Source organism: Garra rufa, chromosome 1 (genome assembly GCF_049309525.1).
Source record: "Garra rufa chromosome 1, GarRuf1.0, whole genome shotgun sequence".
NCBI classification, from domain to species: Eukaryota; Metazoa; Chordata; class Actinopteri; order Cypriniformes; family Cyprinidae; genus Garra; species Garra rufa.
The window spans coordinates 1953484-1975335 of NC_133361.1; the positions used below are offsets into that span (position 1 = coordinate 1953484).

A 21852-nucleotide genomic window follows, 5' to 3' on the forward strand; every position below is an offset into this window, starting at 1 on the left:
CTTCAGAGAACATGTGAATTACAGGAACAAGCACTAAACGCTGAGAATGAGGAGTTTAGGTCTGTCACAGTGAATGATGATCAAACCTGCTCTAAAGCAGCAGAACATCTTCCTGTGGTTCGTGTGGGTCAGGGTTTGCTGTTATAAGTGGAGCAAACAACACACAAACACGCAGAGCTTCTATATATATATACACTGTGTGAACACACACACACACACACACACACACGCACACACACACACACACACACACACACACACACACACACACACACACACTCTCTCTCTCTCTCTCTCTCTCTCTCACGGACACGCGCCTCGTCCGCCGGTAAACACACTCGTCTGTCAGTCGTCCGCGGTGATCATGGCGGCGGTGTCGGTTGTTCGCCGGTTCGTGTCTCTGTCGGTTCCTCGCGCGCGGCTCCTCAGGATTCAGCAGCAGCAGCAGCACCGGACCGCAGTGAGCACCACCTCCGGCGCCATTCTGCCCAAACCCAAGAAAGTGCGTGAGTAAATCAATCAATAAATCAATTAATCAATCACATATACAGAGATCGGCTCATAAAACAACACACAACACGATAATATTACTATTAATATAACACTCTGATATTCATATATAGACGGAAATATGACAAGAGATCGTCAACTAGAGGACATGTTTGTGATAAACACCTCATCTGTCAGTCTGTGTGTGTAACAGTATTACAGTAATATCTGTGCTCATCATCATTAATATCGTGTGTATTAGAGCAGAGACAGATGAACAGGCCCGATCACACCAATAATAACTATAAACACATTCTGTTTATTATAAGCGCTGCTGTTTGTCGTCTGTCTCTTTAAATGCGAGCTGTTTAGAGCAGGGTTCTGATTGGCTGTTGTGATAATATGTTATAGTGGATCTCTTTAATAGAGTTACAGATCAAAATGACTATTTCTCACTAATGTCCAACAGACAATAAACTCAACATGAGATGCTGTGGTTCATGCACAGCTCATTAATAATGTATTTCATCTCTAGTGTGCAGCAGCACTCATGTGTTCTGCTCATGCTCACTGGAGATCTAGACCTTACTAAAGCCATTCTGATTCAGATCACAGAACAAAGGCTTTCATAACTGACTGGATGAATGATAGATGACAGCTATTACAATGCTCACCTCATCCTGCTTTAAAACATTGACAATGCACATCAATATAAACTAGATGGAAAAATTTGTCAAAACTTTAGGTTGGCTTGAGAAAGCCTAGCTTGAAAGTCAAAAAGCAGCTGTAAAATCTGAAGTGTTGAACTTTATATGGATAGATTAGATCAGTGGTTCCTGCATCTGTCCTTTGTCTTAGAGTCTCTAATGAGCTGATCATCTGAATCAGGTGTGTTTGATTAAAGGTGCCATAGAATGGAAAACTGTGTTTACCTTGGCATAGTTGAATAATAACAGCTCAGAACATGGACATGACACACCATGAGTCTCAAACACCATCGTTTTCTCCTTCTGATTTAAATCTGCTGTTTGCAAAAGACCACTGAAAAATAGGTCAATTCCAACATAACACTGATTATTAATGCTACTGAGATGAGCCGCTCTGTGAAACAGCCAATCAGAGCAGAGCTCCTCATTAATATTCATGAATCTTCCAAATAAGGCAATAACAGAGCATGTCATTCTAGGGACAAATCCTAGGGTTGTAAATGGAGCTGTAAAACCGTTTCTGGGGATTTTTTGCCCTTTCCTGTGCCATATACCTTCTATGTAGATATCAGAGAAACATTCTCTCAATGCATTCTACGACACCTTTAAAGGAGATTTGGAAAACATGCAGTGTTGGAGGGCATTTGGGATCGTGGTTGGGGACCACTGGATTAGAGGATTAGCATGTTGCTAGCATGATTAGCAAGTTGCTAGCATGTTTCTAGCACGATTAGCAGGTTATTAGCATGTTTCTAGCATGATTAGCAAGTTGCTAGCATGTTTCTAGCATGATTAGCAGGTTATTAGCATGTTTCTAGCATGATTAGCAAGTTGCTAGCATGTTTATAACATGGTTAACGAGTTGCTAGCATGTTTCTAGCACAATTAACAAGTTACTAGCATGACATTAGCATAATTGACAAGTTACTAGCATGTCATCAGCATGTTTCTAACATTAGCAAGTTTGCTAGCATTTTTATAACATGGTTAACAAGTTGCTAGCATGTTTCTAGCACAATTATCAAGTTACTAGCATTACATTAGCATAATTGACAAGTTACTAGCATGTTTATAGCATGATAAGCAAGCTACTAGCATGTCGCTAACATGATTAGCATGTTTCTAGGCTGATTATCAAGTTAGTAGCATGATTGTAGTTGCTAGGCTAGGCTAGATAGTTAAATAGATTAGAATTATCATATAGAATAGAAAGAATGGATCAGAAATAGTTGATAGAAGGGAAGCTTGATTTAGTCTCAAAGGATTGTGGGAGTTTAAATTTGAATTTTGTCAGTTGGACTTTGAATAGTGTTGATCATTTGAACAGTCCCTCAATGTAAGCCTATGGGGTTTTGATGATGTTTAATCTTCAATTTGATGAAAACTATAAGTCGGATCAGTCTGAAAAGATAGAGCACACTAACTGAGATCAGTCTGAAGAGCTGGACTGAGTTTGGTGCTTCTAGTTTGAAAGCTCTAGGAGTAGCAGCGTTGAGAAATTTAGTCTAAGAAACAGAATGATCAAAATCTTAAGTATCAGATCAGTCGGTAGGTTTCTCTCGTTATATAGAACAATCAATAAAATATCAACAAGATGAAGATCAAAGCAATAGTTCACCCAAAAATGTACATCTGCTGAAAATGTAGATGAGTTGTTTCATCAGATTTGTATAATGTGTCACCGTCTCACCAATGGATGTGAATGGGTGCCGTCAGAATGAGAGTCCAAACAGCTGATAAAAACATCACAGTAATCCACAATAACCCACTCCAGTCCATCAGTTAACTTCTGGAGAAGACACAAGCTTTGAAGATTAGAGCCGTTTTGGCTTGTAAACAGTGCAGATTTCTCTCCTGATTCAGACCAGATTAATTTTCCACTGGAGGAAGTGTTTTTATAGATTATGAACTCAAGGTGTTTTAGTTACAAACATCTTAATGATGGATTTGGTTTATCTTTTGTCTTCTCCAGATGTTAACTGATGGACTGGAGTGGGTTATTGTGGATTATTGTGATGTTTTTATCAGCTGTTTGGACTCTAATTCTGACGGCACCCATTCACATCCATTGGTGATGACACATTACTCCAAATCTGATGAAGAAACAAACTCATCCTAGTCTGGTATGATCGTCTACTAGCACTTCTTAACTAGTTTGACCAGTTTGTTTCTTCATCAGTGTCTCACCAATGGATGTGAATGGGTGCCGTCAGAAAGAGTCCAAACTTTTGTCTTCTCCAGATGTTAACTGATGGACTGGAGTAGTTTTGTGGATTATTGTGGTGTTTTTATCAGCTGTTTGGACTCTCATTCTGACGGCACCCATTCACATCCATTGGTGATGACACATTACTCCAAATCTGATGAAGAAACAAACTCATCCTAGTCTGGTATGATCGTCTTCTAGCACTTCTTAACTAGCTTGACCAGTTTGTTTCTTCATCAATGTCTCACCAATGGATGTGAATGGGTGCCGTCAGAAAGAGTCCAAACTTTTGTCTTCTCCAGATGTTAACTGATGGACTGGAGTAGTTTTGTGGATTATTGTGATGTTTTTATCAGCTGTTTGGACTCACATTCTGACGGCACCCATTCACATCCATTGGTGATGACACATTACTCCAAATCTGATGAAGAAACAAACTCATCCTAGTCTGGTATGATCGTCTTCTAGCACTTCTTAACTAGCTTGACCAGTTTGTTTCTTCATCAATGTCTCACCAATGGATGTGAATGGGTGCCGTCAGAAAGAGTCCAAACTTTTGTCTTCTCCAGATGTTAACTGATGGACTGGAGTAGTTTTGTGGATTATTGTGATGGTTTTATCAGCTGTTTGGACTCTCATTCTGACGGCACCCATTCACATCCATTGGTGATGACACATTACTCCAAATCTGATGAAGAAACAAACTCATCCTAGTCTGGTATGATCGTCTTCTAGCACTTCTTAACTAGTTTGACCAGTTTGTTTCTTCATCAATGTCTCACCAATGGATGTGAATGGGTGCCGTCAGAAAGAGAGTCCAAACTTTTGTCTTCTCCAGATGTTAACTGATGGACTGGAGTAGTTTTGTGGATTATTGTGATGTTTTTATCAGCTGTTTGGACTCTAATTCTGACGGCACCCATTCACATCCATTGGTGATGACACATTACTCCAAATCTGATGAAGAAACAACCTCATCCTACTCTGGTATGATCGTCTTCTAGCCCTTCTTAACTAGCTTGACCAGTTTGTTTCTTCATCAATGTCTCACCAATGGATGTGAATGGGTGCCGTCAGAAAGAGAGTCCAAACTTTTGTCTTCTCCAGATGTTAACTGATGGACTGGATTGGTTTTGTGGATTATTGTGATGTTTTTATCAGCTGTTTGGACTCTCATTCTGACGGCACCCATTCACATCCATTGGTGATGACACATTACTCCAAATCTGATGAAGAAACAAACTCATCCTAGTCTGGTATGATCGTCTTCTAGCACTTCTTAACTAGCTTGACCAGTTTGTTTCTTCATCAGTGTCTCACCTATGGATGTGAATGGGTGCCGTCAGAAAGAGAGTCCAAACTTTTGTCTTCTCCAGATGTTAACTGATGGACTGGATTGGTTTTGTGGATTATTGTGATGTTTTTATCAGCTGTTTGGACTCTCATTCTGACGGCACCCATTCACATCCATTGGTGATGACACATTACTCCAAATCTGATGAAGAAACAAACTCATCCTAGTCTGGTATGATCGTCTTCTAGCACTTTTTAACTAGCTTGACCAGTTTGTTTCTTCATCAGTGTCTCACCAATGGATGTGAATGGGTGCCGTCAGAAAGAGAGTCCAAACTTTTGTCTTCTCCAGATGTTAACTGATGGACTGGAGTAGTTTTGTGGATTATTGTGATGTTTTTATCAGCTGTTTGGACTCTCATTCTGACGGCACCCATTCACATCCATTGGTGATGACACATTACTCCAAATCTGATGAAGAAACAACCTCATCCTACTCTGGTATGATCGTCTTCTAGCCCTTCTTAACTAGCTTGACCAGTTTGTTTCTTCATCAATGTCTCACCAATGGATGTGAATGGGCGCCGTCAGAAAGAGAGTCCAAACTTTTGTCTTCTCCAGATGTTAACTGATGGACTGGAGTAGTTTTGTGGATTATTGTGATGTTTTTATCAGCTGTTTGGACTCTCATTCTGACGGCACCCATTCACATCCATTGGTGATGACACATTACTCCAAATCTGATGAAGAAACAACCTCATCCTACTCTGGTATGATCGTCTTCTAGCCCTTCTTAACTAGCTTGACCAGTTTGTTTCTTCATCAATGTCTCACCAATGGATGTGAATGGGCGCCGTCAGAAAGAGAGTCCAAACTTTTGTCTTCTCCAGATGTTAACTGATGGACTGGATTGGTTTTGTGGATTATTGTGATGTTTTTATCAGCTGTTTGGACTCTCATTCTGACGGCACCCATTCACATCCATTGGTGAGCGAGTGATGGAATGACACATTTCCACTAATCTGGTGTGTGGTTGTCAGACGGCGTTGGGTCTGGTGCGGATCCTGATGGTGGTGGCTCCGTTTCTGTACGTGGGGACTCTGATCAGTAAGAACTTCGCCGCTCTGCTGGAGGAACATGACATATTTGTGCCTGAGGATGACGATGATGACGACTGAGGATCGCAGGTCAGCTCTTCATCTGTGTGTGAGACGTGACCCGTGTGTTTCAGACACTCACGCTCATGTTTGTTCCCACAGACGCCGCTGATTTATCTCATAAACTCAAGCGCTGGAGTCACTGACGTCTGCGGCACATCGATGCGATTCGTCTGTCTGTGTATCTGTGTGTTTATGAAGATTCAACAAGAGCTGAATTCTTGATTCTGAGTGTTGACTGGTCTACAATAAAGAATATACCGTTTACACTAACATATACTTCTACTTTCATTCCTAAAATCAACACTTTTAGTTGTATAAATCTCAGTTTCAAAAAACGCTTCTGGTCCAGGATATTATACTGATTTCTGAAGGATCATGTGACTCTGAAGACTGCAGTAATGATGCTGAAAATCCATCTTCGATCACAGAAATAAATTACATTTGAACAGATATTCACTAGAAAACAGGTGTTTTAAATATGAATAATATTTCACTATTTTTACTGTATTTTTGATCAAATAAATGCAGCCTTGATGAGCGAAGAGACTTATTTTAGAAACATATTGGTTAGACATTAAAAGTGATTTTTGTCCATAGAAAGCACATTAAAATGAAAGAGTCTACTCTTAATGTTTTTGTAGAATAAAATGTCAAAATTTGGTTGAAATAATACGTATGCGAAAATTCAAACATTGCTTATTCTGACTTGTGCATATTAACATGTATAAAATAATACAGGAGCATATTAAGTTTTAATGTGTTTTCAGTAAGTAAAAAATTCTTACTGACAAATGGGCAAATTTTAAAAATATATATTATTAAATCTAAATAGTATTTTTGTGGAGGAATGAACGTCATAAATTGATTTTTGTTGTAAATACGTATTATATATATATATATATATATATATATATATATATATATATATATATATTTTTTTTTTTTTTTTTTTTTTGGTTTAAACAACAATTTAACTCTAGTTATGTTTGGCTCCCTCTCAAACTTGTGTTCCCGGTCAAAAATGACCCGACTCCAAACTATTGCTCATAAATCTCTCATATTTCTAAATTATCATCAAATATTGGATTCAATCTTTTTGTCAACTTGTTTTCTTTCATTCAGGACTGGTTTTGTGTTTCTATTTGCCACTGATTAATCATAAACCTCATTTATCTGAGAGCAGGCGCCTTGTTTTTTAAGTGAAAAAAGCATTTTTATGAATAATTTTCACAATATAAGATAAAACATTAAGAAATTATGTGCACCGTTTTCACTTTCAATGGTGACTTTGTGCAATTTCATACAAAATAAAAGCCTAATTAAACATTAAAGCACACTGGTGTGAGAAACCTTTTCAAATTTTCACATTTTTGTCATTTTGTGAAAATTGTTCATAAAAAAACGAGGCACCTGCTCTCAGATAAATGAGGCCTACGATTACTCAGATGGAAATAGAAACACAAAACCAGTCCTAAATGAAAGAAAACAACTTGATAAAAAGGTTGAATCCAATATTTGGTGATAATATAAAAATAATTGAGATTTTTCGAGTCGAGTCATTTTTGACCGGGGACACCGCAAGTGTGACTTTTTGAAGTTTTGTACAAAATAAAAGCATTTAAAAGCAAACTTCCTGATTAAACATTAAAGTACACACTAAAAAAGTTTTCACTAGATTTAACTTAAAAACGTAAGTTTAGCAGCTGCCTTAAGATTTTAAGTTAAACCAACTTAAGTCATTTAAGCTTACAAGTTATATCAACTTATTTTTATTGTAATAAGTTAAAATGACTTGTAGTTTTAAGCTGATTTAACTTAAAAACGTAAGTTTAGCAGCTGCCTTAAGATTTTAAGTTAAATCAACTTAAGTCATTTAAACTTACAAGTTATATCAACTTATTTTTATTGTAATAAGTTAAAATGACTTGTAGTTTTAAGCTGATTTAACTTAAAAACGTAAGTTTAGCAGCTGCCTTAAGATTTTAAGTTAAACCAACTTAAGTCATTTAAGCTTACAAGTTATATCAACTTATTTTTATTGTAATAAGTTAAAATGACTTGTAGTTTTAAGCTGATTTAACTTAAAAACGTAAGTTTAGCAGCTGCCTTAAGATTTTAAGTTAAACCAACTTAAGTCATTTAAACTTACAAGTTATATCAACTCATTTTTATTGTAATAAGTTCAAATGACTTGTAGTTTTAAGCTGATTTAACTTAAAAACGTAAGTTTAGCAGCTGCCTTAAGATTTTAAGTTAAATCAACTTAAGTCATTTAAACTTACAAGTTATATCAACTCATTTTTATTGTAATAAGTTAAAATGACTTGTAGTTTTAAGCTGATTTAACTTAAAACGTAAGTTCAGCAGCTGCCTTAAGATTTTAAGTTAAATCAACTTAAGTCATTTAAACTTACAAGTTATATCAACTCATTTTTATTGTAATAAGTTAAAATGACTTGTAGTTTTAAGCTGATTTAACTTAAAAACGTAAGTTTAGCAGCTGCCTTAAGATTTTAAGTTAAATCAACTTAAGTCATTTAAGCTTACAAGTTATATCAACTCATTTTTATTGTAATAAGTTCAAATGACTTGTAGTTTTAAGCTGATTTAACTTAAAACGTAAGTTCAGCAGCTGCCTTAAGATTTTAAGTTAAATCAACTTAAGTCATTTAAACTTACAAGTTATATCAACTCATTTTTATTGTAATAAGTTAAAATGACTTGTAGTTTTAAGCTGATTTAACTTAAAAACGTAAGTTCAGCAGCTGCCTTAAGATTTTAAGTTAAACCAACTTAAGTCATTTAAACTTACAAGTTATATCAACTAATTTTTATTGTAATAAGTTAAAATGACTTGTAGTTTTAAGCTGATTTAACTTAAAAACGTAAGTTTAGCAGCTGCCTTAAGATTTTAAGTTAAATCAACTTAAGTCATTTAAACTTACAAGTTATATCAACTCATTTTTATTGTAATAAGTTCAAATGACTTGTAGTTTTAAGCTGATTTAACTTAAAAACGTAAGTTTAGCAGCTGCCTTAAGATTTTAAGTTAAATCAACTTAAGTCATTTAAACTTACAAGTTATATCAACTCATTTTTATTGTAATAAGTTAAAATGACTTGTAGTTTTAAGCTGATTTAACTTAAAACGTAAGTTTAGCAGCTGCCTTAAGATTTTAAGTTAAATCAACTTAAGTCATTTAAACTTACAAGTTATATCAACTCATTTTTATTGTAATAAGTTAAAATGACTTGTAGTTTTAAGCTGATTTAACTTAAAACGTAAGTTCAGCAGCTGCCTTAAGATTTTAAGTTAAATCAACTTAAGTCATTTAAACTTACAAGTTATATCAACTCATTTTTATTGTAATAAGTTAAAATGACTTGTAGTTTTAAGCTGATTTAACTTAAAAACGTAAGTTTAGCAGCTGCCTTAAGATTTTAAGTTAAATCAACTTAAGTCATTTAAGCTTACAAGTTATATCAACTCATTTTTATTGTAATAAGTTCAAATGACTTGTAGTTTTAAGCTGATTTAACTTAAAACGTAAGTTCAGCAGCTGCCTTAAGATTTTAAGTTAAATCAACTTAAGTCATTTAAACTTACAAGTTATATCAACTCATTTTTATTGTAATAAGTTAAAATGACTTGTAGTTTTAAGCTGATTTAACTTAAAAACGTAAGTTTAGCAGCTGCCTTAAGATTTTAAGTTAAACCAACTTAAGTCATTTAAACTTACAAGTTATATCAACTAATTTTTATTGTAATAAGTTAAAATGACTTGTAGTTTTAAGCTGATTTAACTTAAAAACGTAAGTTTAGCAGCTGCCTTAAGATTTTAAGTTAAACCAACTTAAGTCATTTAAACTTACAAGTTATATCAACTCATTTTTATTGTAATAAGTTAAAATGACTTGTAGTTTTAAGCTGATTTAACTTAAAAACGTAAGTTTAGCAGCTGCCTTAAGATTTTAAGTTAAACCAACTTAAGTCATTTAAACTTACAAGTTATATCAACTCATTTTTATTGTAATAAGTTAAAATGACTTGTAGTTTTAAGATGATTTAACTTAAAACTTAAGTTTAGCAGCTGCCTTAAGATTTTAAGTTAAACCAACTTAAGTCATTTAAGCTTACAAGTTATATCAACTCATTTTTATTGCAATAAGTTAAAATGACTTGTAGTTTTAAGCTGATTTAACTTAAAAACGCAAGTTCAGCAGCTGCCTTAAGATTTTAAGTTAAACCAACTTAAGTCATTTGAGCTTACAAGTTATATCAACTCATTTTTATTGTAATAAGTTAAAATGACTTGTAGTTTTAAGCTGATTTAACTTAAAAACGTAAGTTCAGCAGCTGCCTTAAGATTTTAAGTTAAATCAACTTAAGTCATTTGAACTTACAAGTTATATCAACTCATTTTTATTGTAATAAGTTAAAATGACTTGTAGTTTTAAGCTGATTTAACTTAAAAACGTAAGTTTAGCAGCTGCCTTAAGATTTTAAGTTAAACCAACTTAAGTCATTTAAACTTACAAGTTATATCAACTAATTTTTATTGTAATAAGTTAAAATGACTTGTAGTTTTAAGCTGATTTAACTTAAAAACGTAAGTTTAGCAGCTGCCTTAAGATTTTAAGTTAAACCAACTTAAGTCATTTAAACTTACAAGTTATATCAACTCATTTTTATTGTAATAAGTTAAAATGACTTGTAGTTTTAAGCTGATTTAACTTAAAAACGTAAGTTTAGCAGCTGCCTTAAGATTTTAAGTTAAACCAACTTAAGTCATTTGAACTTACAAGTTATATCAACTCATTTTTATTGTAATAAGTTAAAATGACTTGTAGTTTTAAGCTGATTTAACTTAAAAACGTAAGTTTAGCAGCTGCCTTAAGATTTTAAGTTAAACCAACTTAAGTCATTTAAACTTACAAGTTATATCAACTCATTTTTATTGTAATAAGTTAAAATGACTTGTAGTTTTAAGATGATTTAACTTAAAAACGTAAGTTTAGCAGCTGCCTTAAGATTTTAAGTTAAACCAACTTAAGTCATTTAAGCTTACAAGTTATATCAACTCATTTTTATTGTAATAAGTTAAAATGACTTGTAGTTTTAAGCTGATTTAACTTAAAAACGTAAGTTTAGCAGCTGCCTTAAGATTTAAAGTTAAATCAACTTAAGTCTTTTAAACTTACAAGTTATATCAACTCATTTTTATTGTAATAAGTTAAAATGACTTGTAGTTTTAAGCTGATTTAACTTAAAAACGTAAGTTTAGCAGCTGCCTTAAGATTTTAAGTTAAACCAACTTAAGTCATTTAAGCTTACAAGTTATATCAACTCATTTTTATTGTAATAAGTTAAAATGACTTGTAATTTTAAGCTGATTTAACTTAAAAACGTAAGTTTAGCAGCTGCCTTAAGATTTTAAGTTAAACCAACTTAAGTCATTTAAACTTACAAGTTATATCAACTCATTTTTATTGTAATAAGTTAAAATGACTTGTAGTTTTAAGCTGATTTAACTTAAAACTTAAGTTTAGCAGCTGCCTTAAGATTTTAAGTTAAACCAACTTAAGTCATTTAAGCTTACAAGTTATATCAACTCATTTTTATTGCAATAAGTTAAAATGACTTGTAGTTTTAAGCTGATTTAACTTAAAAACGTAAGTTCAGCAGCTGCCTTAAGATTTTAAGTTAAACCAACTTAAGTCATTTGAGCTTACAAGTTATATCAACTCATTTTTATTGTAATAAGTTAAAATGACTTGTAGTTTTAAGCTGATTTAACTTAAAACGTAAGTTCAGCAGCTGCCTTAAGATTTTAAGTTAAATCAACTTAAGTCATTTAAGCTTACAAGTTATATCAACTCATTTTTATTGTAATAAGTTAAAATGACTTGTAGTTTTAAGCTGATTTAACTTAAAAACGTAAGTTCAGCAGCTGCCTTAAGATTTTAAGTTAAACCAACTTAAGTCATTTAAGCTTACAAGTTATATCAACTCATTTTTATTGTAATAAGTTAAAATGACTTGTAGTTTTAAGCTGATTTAACTTAAAAACTTAAGTTTAGCAGCTGCCTTAAGATTTTAAGTTAAACCAACTTAAGTCATTTGAGCTTACAAGTTATATCAACTCATTTTTATTGTAATAAGTTAAAATGACTTGTAGTTTTAAGCTGATTTAACTTAAAAACGTAAGTTCAGCAGCTGCCTTAAGATTTTAAGTTAAACCAACTTAAGTCATTTAAACTTACAAGTTATATCAACTCATTTTTATTGTAATAAGTTAAAATGACTTGTAGTTTTAAGCTGATTTAACTTAAAACGTAAGTTTAGCAGCTGCCTTAAGATTTTAAGTTAAACCAACTTAAGTCATTTGAGCTTACAAGTTATATCAACTCATTTTTATTGTAATAAGTTAAAATGACTTGTAGTTTTAAGCTGATTTAACTTAAAAACGTAAGTTTAGCAGCTGCCTTAAGATTTTAAGTTAAACCAACTTAAGTCATTTAAACTTACAAGTTATATCAACTCATTTTTATTGTAATTAGTTAAAATGACTTGTAGTTTTAAGCTGATTTAACTTAAAAACGTAAGTTCAGCAGCTGCCTTAAGATTTTAAGTTAAACCAACTTAAGTCATTTAAGCTTACAAGTTATATCAACTCATTTTTATTGTAATAAGTTAAAATGACTTGTAGTTTTAAGCTGATTTAACTTAAAAACGTAAGTTCAGCAGCTGCCTTAAGATTTTAAGTTAAATCAACTTAAGTCATTTAAGCTTACAAGTTATATCAACTCATTTTTATTGTAATAAGTTAAAATGACTTGTAGTTTTAAGCTGATTTAACTTAAAAACGTAAGTTCAGCAGCTGCCTTAAGATTTTAAGTTAAACCAACTTAAGTCATTTAAGCTTACAAGTTATATCAACTCATTTTTATTGTAATAAGTTAAAATGACTTGTAGTTTTAAGCTGATTTAACTTAAAAACTTAAGTTTAGCAGCTGCCTTAAGATTTTAAGTTAAACCAACTTAAGTCATTTGAGCTTACAAGTTATATCAACTCATTTTTATTGTAATAAGTTAAAATGACTTGTAGTTTTAAGCTGATTTAACTTAAAAACGTAAGTTCAGCAGCTGCCTTAAGATTTTAAGTTAAACCAACTTAAGTCATTTAAACTTACAAGTTATATCAACTCATTTTTATTGTAATAAGTTAAAATGACTTGTAGTTTTAAGCTGATTTAACTTAAAACGTAAGTTTAGCAGCTGCCTTAAGATTTTAAGTTAAACCAACTTAAGTCATTTGAGCTTACAAGTTATATCAACTCATTTTTATTGTAATAAGTTAAAATGACTTGTAGTTTTAAGCTGATTTAACTTAAAAACGTAAGTTTAGCAGCTGCCTTAAGATTTTAAGTTAAACCAACTTAAGTCATTTAAACTTACAAGTTATATCAACTCATTTTTATTGTAATTAGTTAAAATGACTTGTAGTTTTAAGCTGATTTAACTTAAAAACGTAAGTTCAGCAGCTGCCTTAAGATTTTAAGTTAAACCAACTTAAGTCATTTAAGCTTACAAGTTATATCAACTCATTTTTATTGTAATAAGTTAAAATGACTTGTAGTTTTAAGCTGGTTTAACTTAAAACGTAAGGCAGATGCTGAACTTAGGTTTTTAAGTTGAATCTGGTGAAAAATTAACAGTGTATTGTGAACATTATTTATAAAAACAAGGCACCTGCTCTCAGATAAATGAGGTCTACGATTAATCAGATGCAAATAGAAAAGACAAAACCAGTCCTAAATGAAAGAAAACAACTTGACAAAAAGATTAATCCCAATATTTGCTGATAATATAGAAATAATTGAGTTTTTTGGAGTCGGGTCATTTTTGACCGGGAGAACACCACAAGTGTGACTTTTTGCAATTTTGTACAAAATAAAAGTATTTAAAAGCAAACTTCCTGATTAAACATTAAAGCACACTAGTGTGAGAAACGCTGCACATTTTTGGAATTTTTGTGTTTAATATTGTGAAAATTATTCATAATTTACGCTGGTATTTCCAGGAAAAAGCAGCTCAACTTGACCCGAACACAACCTGAAGGTTAAAGCAGTATCAGATTTCTTCTGCATGAATGACACACACAGACTGGAGCGGTTCAGATATATACGGTGTATATTTACAGTCCACAAACAGAGGTCAGAGGTCAGAGTTCAGGGGTCGTGTCCGTGGTAGAACTTGGACAGGAAGTCGGCGGGACGCTGGGCTTCGGTCTCGTGGAAGAAGCGCATGATGTGAGTCTTCTGCTTCCAGACGTTGATGGTCTCCTGCAGCTCCATCTTGCCCTGAAACACAGCGTGAGTCGAGGCTCAGGTCACGCGTGTAACACGCTAACTCACTCAGGCTAACACGAGGCGACTCCTCACCTTGATGACCAGCATGTCGATGACGCGCGGATCCGTCACGTGTTTGTTCCTGTCGAACATCTCCCGCAGCTTCTGGTGTCCCTGCTGCGCCGTGATGTCCAGCTGAAACGTGTGCACTGACCACACCACACACACACACACACACACACACAGGCGTCACATGACCACATCACACACACATATATCTGCACTTCAATAGCAGCAAACACTTAGATTCGGCTTTCAAATTCACTGCGTTTTGAATTAAACAGAAAAAAATAAGTGTTTTATTTTATTAGCTTACTTGATTGGTTGTTTATGTCTTTTTTATTATATTTAGCACTGAGTAATTTAGTACTAAATGTGTCATTTTTTTTGCTCTTTTTGTCATTTTGCAATTTTTGTTTTATGTTATTATTTTACTTTGTTTTCTTTGGTTGTTTTTTATTGTTTAATGTCTTTTTAATTATATTTAGAGTTGTGTTTGGTTATTTGATGTGATTTCATTTGGTATTTTTTTGTCATTGGTCAAATTTGTGTTTCATTTTATTATTTAATTTGGTTGCTTGATGGTTTTTTGTTGTTGTTTTTTTTTTGTTATGATTTTTTTTATTGTTTTTAGTCTTCTTTTAATTATATTTAGTGTTGTGTTATTTAGTTTGGTTATTTGGTGTTTTTCATTTTGGTATTTTTTGTTTAATTATATTTAGTTACTTGATTTTCTTTATTGTTTTTATGTTTTTTTATTGTTTAATGTCTTTTTAATTATATTTAGTGTTGTGTTTGGTTATTTGATGTGATTTCATTTGGTATTTTTTTGTCATTGGTCAAATTTGTGTTTCATTTTATTATTTAATTTGGTTACTTGATTTTCTTTATTGTTTTTATGTTTTTTATTGTTTAATGTCTTTTTAAAATTATATCTAGTATTGTGTTTGATTGTTTAATGTCATTTAATTTTGGTATTTGTGTCATTGGTAAGATTTGGTCAATTTTTCAGTAAAATTTGTGTTCTTTTATTTTGTCATTTTGCAACTTGTTTCATTTTATTATTTTATGTGCTTACTTAACGGTTTTTACTTTTAATGTTTAAATTACAATTTTGTACTTAAATATGATCAAAATTCAATTTATATTCTGCTTTAAAATGCATAATTTCATTGGGGTGGAAACAGGGTTGAATTAAACAGAAAAAAATGTCTTTTTTGTAATATCTGTTTTATTTTATCAGCTTACTTGATTGGTTGTCTTTTTTATTATATTTAGTGTTGAGTAATTTAGTACTAAATGGGTCAATTTTTTGTCAATTTTTGTTTTGTGTTATTATTTTACTTGATGTTTTTTATTGTTTAATGTCTTTTTTATTATATTTAGTATTGTGTTTGGTTATTTGATGTGATTTCATTTGGTATTTTTTGTCATTGGTCAAATTTGATATGTTTTAGTAAAATTTGTGTTTCATTTTATTTGGTTACTTGATGGTTTTTTGTTGTTTTTTATTTTTTATTAAGATTTTTTTATTGTTTTTAGTCTTCGTTTAATTATATTTAGTGTTGTGTTTGGTTATTTGATGTTATTTAATTTGATATTTTTTTGTCATTGGTCAATGTTTTAGTTTCATTTTATTATTTTATTTGGTTACTTGATGGTTTTTTTTTTGTTATGATTTTTTTTTTTTTTTTTTAGTCTTCTTTTAATTATATTTAGTGTTGTGTTTGGTTATTTGGTGTTATTTCATTTTTGCATTTTGTGTCCTTAGTAAAATTTGTGTTCTTTTTTCTCATTTTGCACCTTTCGTTTCATTTTATTTGGTCACTTGATGGTTTTTTATGTTTTAATGTTATGTTTTTTTGTCTTCTTAAATTATTTAGTATTGTGTTTGGCTATTTGATGTGATTTCATTTTGTTGCTTTTTGTCATTGGTAAAAAAAAAAGTCAAATTTGTATCAATTTTTGTTTTATGTTATTATTTTACTTGATGTTTTCTTTGGTTGTTTTTTTATTGTTTAATGTCTTTTTAATTATATTTAGTGTTGTGTTTGGTTATTTGACGTTATTTCATTTGGTATTTTTCTGTCATTGGTCAAATTTGATAAATGTTTTAAAATTTGTGTTTTATTTTATTTGGTTACTTGATGGTTTTTTTGTTGTTTTTAATTTTTTGTTAAGAGTTTTTATTGTTTTTAGTCTTCTTTTAATTATATTTAGTGTTGTGTTTGGTTGTGTTGTGTTCTTTTTTCTCATTTTGCACCTTTCATTTCATTTTATTTGGTAACTTGGTGGTTTTTTATGTTTTAATGTTATGTTTTTTGTCTTCTTAAATTATTTAGTATTGTATTTGGTTATTTGATGTGATTTCATTTTGTTATTTTTTGTCAAATTTGTGTTGTTTTTTGTCATTTTTTGTTTCATTTTATTATTTTATTTGGTTAATTGATGTTTTATTTATTTTTTAATGTTATTTTTTTATAGTTTTACGTCTTTTTAAAATTATATCTAGTATTGTGTTTGGTTATTTGATGTTTTCATTTTGGTATTTTTGTTTCGTTTTATTTTATTTAGTTACTTGATTTTCTTTATTGTTTTTATGTTTTTTTATTGTTTAATGTCTTTTTTAAATTATATCTAGTATTGTGTTTGATTGTTTAATGTCATTTAATTTTGGTATTTGTGTCATTGGTAAGATTTGGTCAATTTTTCGTAAAATTTGTGTTCTTTTTTTTGTCATTTTGCAATTTTTGTTTCATTTTATTATTTTATTTGCTTACTTGATGGTTTTTATTTTTAATGTTTAAATTACAATTTTGTACTTAAATATGATCAAAATTCAATTTATATTCTGCTTTAAAATGCATAATTTCATTGGGGTGGAAACAGGGTTGAATTAAACAGAAAAAAAGTGTTTTTTTGTAATATCTGTTTTATTTTATCAGCTTACTTGATTGGTTGTTTTTTATGTCTTTTTTATTATATTTAGTGTTGAGTAATTTAGTACTAAATTTGGTACATTTGTTGTCAATTTTTATTTTATTATTTTACTTGATGTTTTCTTTGGTTGTTTTATTGTTTAATGTCTTTTTAATTATATTTAGTGTTGTGTTTGGTTATTTGATGTGATTTCATTTGGTATTTTTTTGTCATTGGTCAAATTTGTGTTTCATTTTATTATTTTATTTGGTTACTTGATGTTTTTTTGTTGTTTTTTATTTTTTATTAAGATTTTTTTATTGTTTTTAGTCTTCGTTTAATTATATTTAGTGTTGTGTTTGGTTATTTGGTGTTTTTCATTTTGGCATTTTGTGTCCTTAGTAAAATTTGTGTTCTTTTTTCTCATTTTGCACCTTTCGTTTCATTTTATTTGGTCACTTGATGGTTTTTTATGTTTTAATGTTATGTTTTTTTGTCTTCTTAAATTATTTAGCATTGTGTTTGGCTATTTGATGTGATTTCATTTTGTTGTTTTTTGTCAAATTTGTGTTGTTTTTTGTCATTTTTTGTTTCATTTTATTATTTTATTTGGTTACTTGATGTTTTTTATAGTTTTACGTCTTTTTCAAATCATATCTAGTATTGTGTTTGGTTATTTGATGTGATTTCATTTTGGTATTTTTTGTTTAATTTTATTTTATTTAGTTACTTGATTTTTTTATTGTTTTATTATGTTTTTTTATTGTTTAATGTCTTTTTAAAATTACATCTAGTATTGTGTTTGATTATTTAATGTCATTTAATTTTGGTATTTGTGTCATTGGTAAGATTTGGTCAATTTTTCAGTAAAATTTGTGTTCTTTTATTTTGTCATTTTGCAACTTTTGTTTGATTTTTGGTTCATTTTTTTTGGTTGTTTTTTATTGTTTTATGTTTTTTTTATTAAGAATAGTGTTTGGTCATTTTGATGTCATTTCATTTTGGTATTTTTTTTGTCATTGGTAATAATTGGTAAATTTTTAGTAAAATGTGTGCTCTTTTTTGTCATTTTGCAATATTTGTTTCATTTTATTATTTTATTTGCTTACTTGATGGTTTTTATTTTTAATGTTTAAATTACAATTTTTGTACTTAAATATGATCATAATTCAATTTATATTCTGCTTTAAAATGCATAATTTCATTGGGGTGAAAACAGGGTTGAATTAAACAGAAATAAAAGTGTTTTTTGTAATATCTGTTTTATTTTATTAGCTTACTTGATTGGTTGTTTTTTATGTCTTTTTTTATTATATTTAGCACTGAGTAATTTAGTACTAAATTTGTCAATTTTTTATTAATTTTTGTTTTATGTTATTGTTTTATTTTATTATTTTACTTGATGTTTTTTATTGTTTAATGTCTTGTTAATTATATTTAGTGTTGTGTTTGGTTATTTGATGTGATTTCATTTGGTATTTTTTTGTCATTGGTCAAATTTGTGTTTCATTTTATTATTTAATTTGGTTACTTGATGGTTTTTTTTGTTATGATTTCTTTTATTGTTTTTAGTCTCAGTTTAATTATATTTAGTGTTGTGTTTGATTCATTGGTAAGATTTGGTCAATTTTTCTGCAAAATTTGTGTTCTTTTATTTTGTCATTTTGCAACTTTTGTTTTATTTTTGGTTCATTTTTTTTTATTATTGTTTTATGTTTCTTTTATTAAGAATTGTGTTTGGTCATTTGATGTCATTTCATTTTGGTTTTTTTTTGTCATTGGTCAAATTTGATAAATGTTTTAGTAAAATTTGTGGTCTTTTTTCTCATTTTGCAACTTTCGTTTCATTTTATTTGGTTAATGTTATGTTTTTTTGTCTTCTTAAATTATTTAGTATTGTGTTTGGCTATTTGATGTGATTTCATTTGGTATTTTTTTTGTCATTGGTCAAATTTGTGTTTCATTTTATTATTTAATTTGGTTACTTGATGGTTTTTTTTGTTATGATTTCTTTTATTGTTTTTAGTCTCAGTTTAATTATATTTAGTGTTGTGTTTGATTCATTGGTAAGATTTGGTCAATTTTTCTGCAAAATTTGTGTTCTTTTATTTTGTCATTTTGCAACTTTTGTTTTATTTTTGGTTCTTTTTTTTTTTTTATTGTTTTATGTTTCTTTTATTAAGAATTGTGTTTGGTCATTTGATGTCATTTCATTTTGGTTTTTTTTTGTCATTGGTCAAATTTGATAAATGTTTTAGTAAAATTTGTGGTCTTTTTTCTCATTTTGCAACTTTCGTTTCATTTTATTTGGTTAATGTTATGTTTTTTTGTCTTCTTAAATTATTTAGTATTGTGTTTGGCTATTTGATGTGATTTCATTTTGTTATTTTTTGTCATTTTGTATTTTTTGTTTCATTTTATTATTTTATTTGGTTATTTGAGGTTTTTTAATTTTTAATGTTGTTTTTTTATAGTTTCACGTCTTTTGGTATTTGATTCATTGGTAAGATTTGGTCAATTTTTCAGTAAAATGTGTGTTCTTTTTATTATTTGATTTGGTTACTTGATGGTTTTTTGTAGTTTTTTATTTTTTGGTACAATTTTTTTTATTGTTTTTAGTCTTCTTTTAATTATATTTAGTGTTGTGTTTGGTTATTTGGTGTTTTTCATTTTGGCATTTTGTGTCCTTAGTAAAATTTGTGTTCTTTTTTCTCATTTTGCAACTTTCGTTTCATTTTATTTGGTCACTTGATGGTTTTTTTATGTTTTAATGTTATGTTTTTTTTGTTTGTCTTCTTAAAAATTATTTAGTATTGTGTTTGGCTATTTGATGTGATTTCATTTTGTTATTTTTTGTCATTGTCATTTTGTCAAATTTGTGTTGTTTTTTGTCATTTTGTATTTTTTATTTTATTTTATTATTTTATTTGGTTACTTGATGTTTTTTATTTTTTAATGTCAAGTTTTTATTATTTGATGTATTTTTTATTAAGTATTGTGTTTGATGCTATTTAATTTTGATATTGTGTGCATCATTGCTAATATTTGGTAAATGTTTTAATAAAATGTGCTCTTTTTTTGTCATCTTGCAACTTGTGTTTCATTTAATTTGGCTACTTAATGTTTTGTTTATTCTTAATGTTTAAATTACAATTTTGCACTCAAATCAGATCAGAATTCGATTTATATTCTGCTTTAAAGTGTACACAGAGTACTTTTGTCATATCTTCATATTAATATTTTGAATAAACAACAGCTTCTTAGTCTCCTACTCTTAGAAAGTCTCCTACTCTTAGAAAACTCACGCTTTCGACTCAGAACTTTCTGACACTTAAGTCTATTTTAAGGGCATTTCTGAGTCTTTTTATACAAACGTTTATAGCACTTTATCTATTTGTGTCCATAGATTTCAATTACAATACAGATTTGTAAAAGCTCCTAAACTGAGCCATAAATCTCCAGTTCAGCATCACTTACACACACTAAACTTTACATTTATATTCATGTCTGTATCCTGAAGGCTTTTACAGAGGGATTTGTTCACATGATTATCTTGATTTTATACATTTTATTCCCCCAAAAAACTGTTTCCTGTCTGTTCTAAGCATTTCCTGACAAAATGAGACCCAAAATCTCATCTGTACAAACCTTCGACTCTAATGTGTCAAAGTAAAAATTAAACCAGAATTTTGAAACGGACTTCATCCAGTGTTTAGTTCTAGAAATGTCTGCAAATTAGCGCATATTTCATTAAATAATGGCTCATTTGCAGATTTAGAAAACTTGTAATACAAAAAATGTTTGCAATTATCAATGTAAATCAAATCTACTGAGTAAATAAGGTCTTAACTATTCGTTATTTTTAACCTATTCACCAGCAGTGTCTCGCCTTAATAATAATAATAATAATGTCAAAAACAGAGAGAAAAACGGCATTATTGACTCTAAAAATGTAGACGAACAGATTTGTAATGAAGTATATGAATCAAAAGCAGACATTTATCCACATTAATAAGAGTTTTGTAGCTGATTGAGTTGATTTGAGCAGACAGAAGCGTTATTTTAATCTCTGAGGAGAGTTTAGTCGTGTGTCTGACCTTGACTCGGTTCTGTGTTTATGTGTGTTTGCTCGCGGTAACGGTACCTGTGTTCGGCACCTCTCGGTACCAGGCCCGGTAGAGCTCCCGAACCCTCCTCTTGGCTTCATTCAGGTCGCGGCTGAAGATCGGTTTAACGACTTTAGCGGCGGCGGCGGAGCGGGTCGCTGCACTGGACGCCATCATCAAACTCCGCTGCTGCTCTGCGCATGCGCCTCAAAACACCGCCGCCTCCTGCCGCCGCGGAGACGAACTGCAGACGCAACATCCGGGTGTTGCCAGATCAGGTGGACGATTTACAGCCCAAAAGCTCACCACTTCAACAAAAACCAGCCCAAATTTTAACTGCCAAAATAATGCGAATTTTATTGCCATGTCAAGGTTGATAAGGACCATTTTTATCTCTTTTTTAAAAAAAAGAATAATGACAAAATAAAATAAAGATAAATCAATTCCACAGGAACATGGATCAAAACAGTCCGAAAATATGTGTAAAATGTTCAGAAATCTTTTCAAAGTGGAAATTTAGACTTTAACCCTTAGAAAAACGCGTGCATCATTTTCAATGT

The 21852-nt window shown here is 30.4% G+C and overlaps 2 protein-coding genes across 2 annotated transcripts; one reads left to right on the forward strand and one right to left on the reverse strand.

Moving 5' to 3' along the window:
• Positions 1-287: 287 nt before the first annotated feature.
• Positions 288-6125, forward strand: smdt1a (single-pass membrane protein with aspartate-rich tail 1a). Its single transcript, XM_073847797.1, has 3 exons — positions 288-502; positions 5736-5882; positions 5955-6125. The coding sequence occupies exons 1-2, from the start codon at positions 365-367 to the stop codon at positions 5871-5873; spliced, it is 276 nt and encodes a 91-aa protein (XP_073703898.1). The 5' UTR covers positions 288-364; the 3' UTR covers positions 5874-5882; positions 5955-6125.
• Positions 6126-14031: 7906 nt separating this feature from the next.
• On the reverse strand, positions 14032-21496 carry ndufa6 (NADH:ubiquinone oxidoreductase subunit A6). Its single transcript, XM_073847807.1, has 3 exons — positions 21331-21496; positions 14301-14416; positions 14032-14219 (listed from the first exon to the last, which is right to left on the reverse strand). The coding sequence occupies exons 1-3, from the start codon at positions 21467-21469 to the stop codon at positions 14088-14090; spliced, it is 387 nt and encodes a 128-aa protein (XP_073703908.1). The 5' UTR covers positions 21470-21496; the 3' UTR covers positions 14032-14087.
• Positions 21497-21852: the final 356 nt, after the last annotated feature.

Bases quoted from the DNA above. Each gene is read 5' to 3' on its own strand.
- ndufa6 (XM_073847807.1), bottom strand. From the start codon at position 21,469: ATGATGGCGTCCAGTGCAGCGACCCGCTCCGCCGCCGCCGCTAAAGTC. The intron at 14,417-21,330 runs GTACCGTTACCG...TGGTGTGGTCAG, and splicing joins CCGAGAGGTGCCGAACACAG to TGCACACGTTTCAGCTGGAC. The intron at 14,220-14,300 runs GTGAGGAGTCGC...GCTGTGTTTCAG, and splicing joins TCGACATGCTGGTCATCAAG to GGCAAGATGGAGCTGCAGGA.
- smdt1a (XM_073847797.1), top strand. From the start codon at position 365: ATGGCGGCGGTGTCGGTTGTTCGCCGGTTCGTGTCTCTGTCGGTTCCT. The intron at 503-5,735 runs GTGCGTGAGTAA...TGTGGTTGTCAG, and splicing joins TTCTGCCCAAACCCAAGAAA to ACGGCGTTGGGTCTGGTGCG.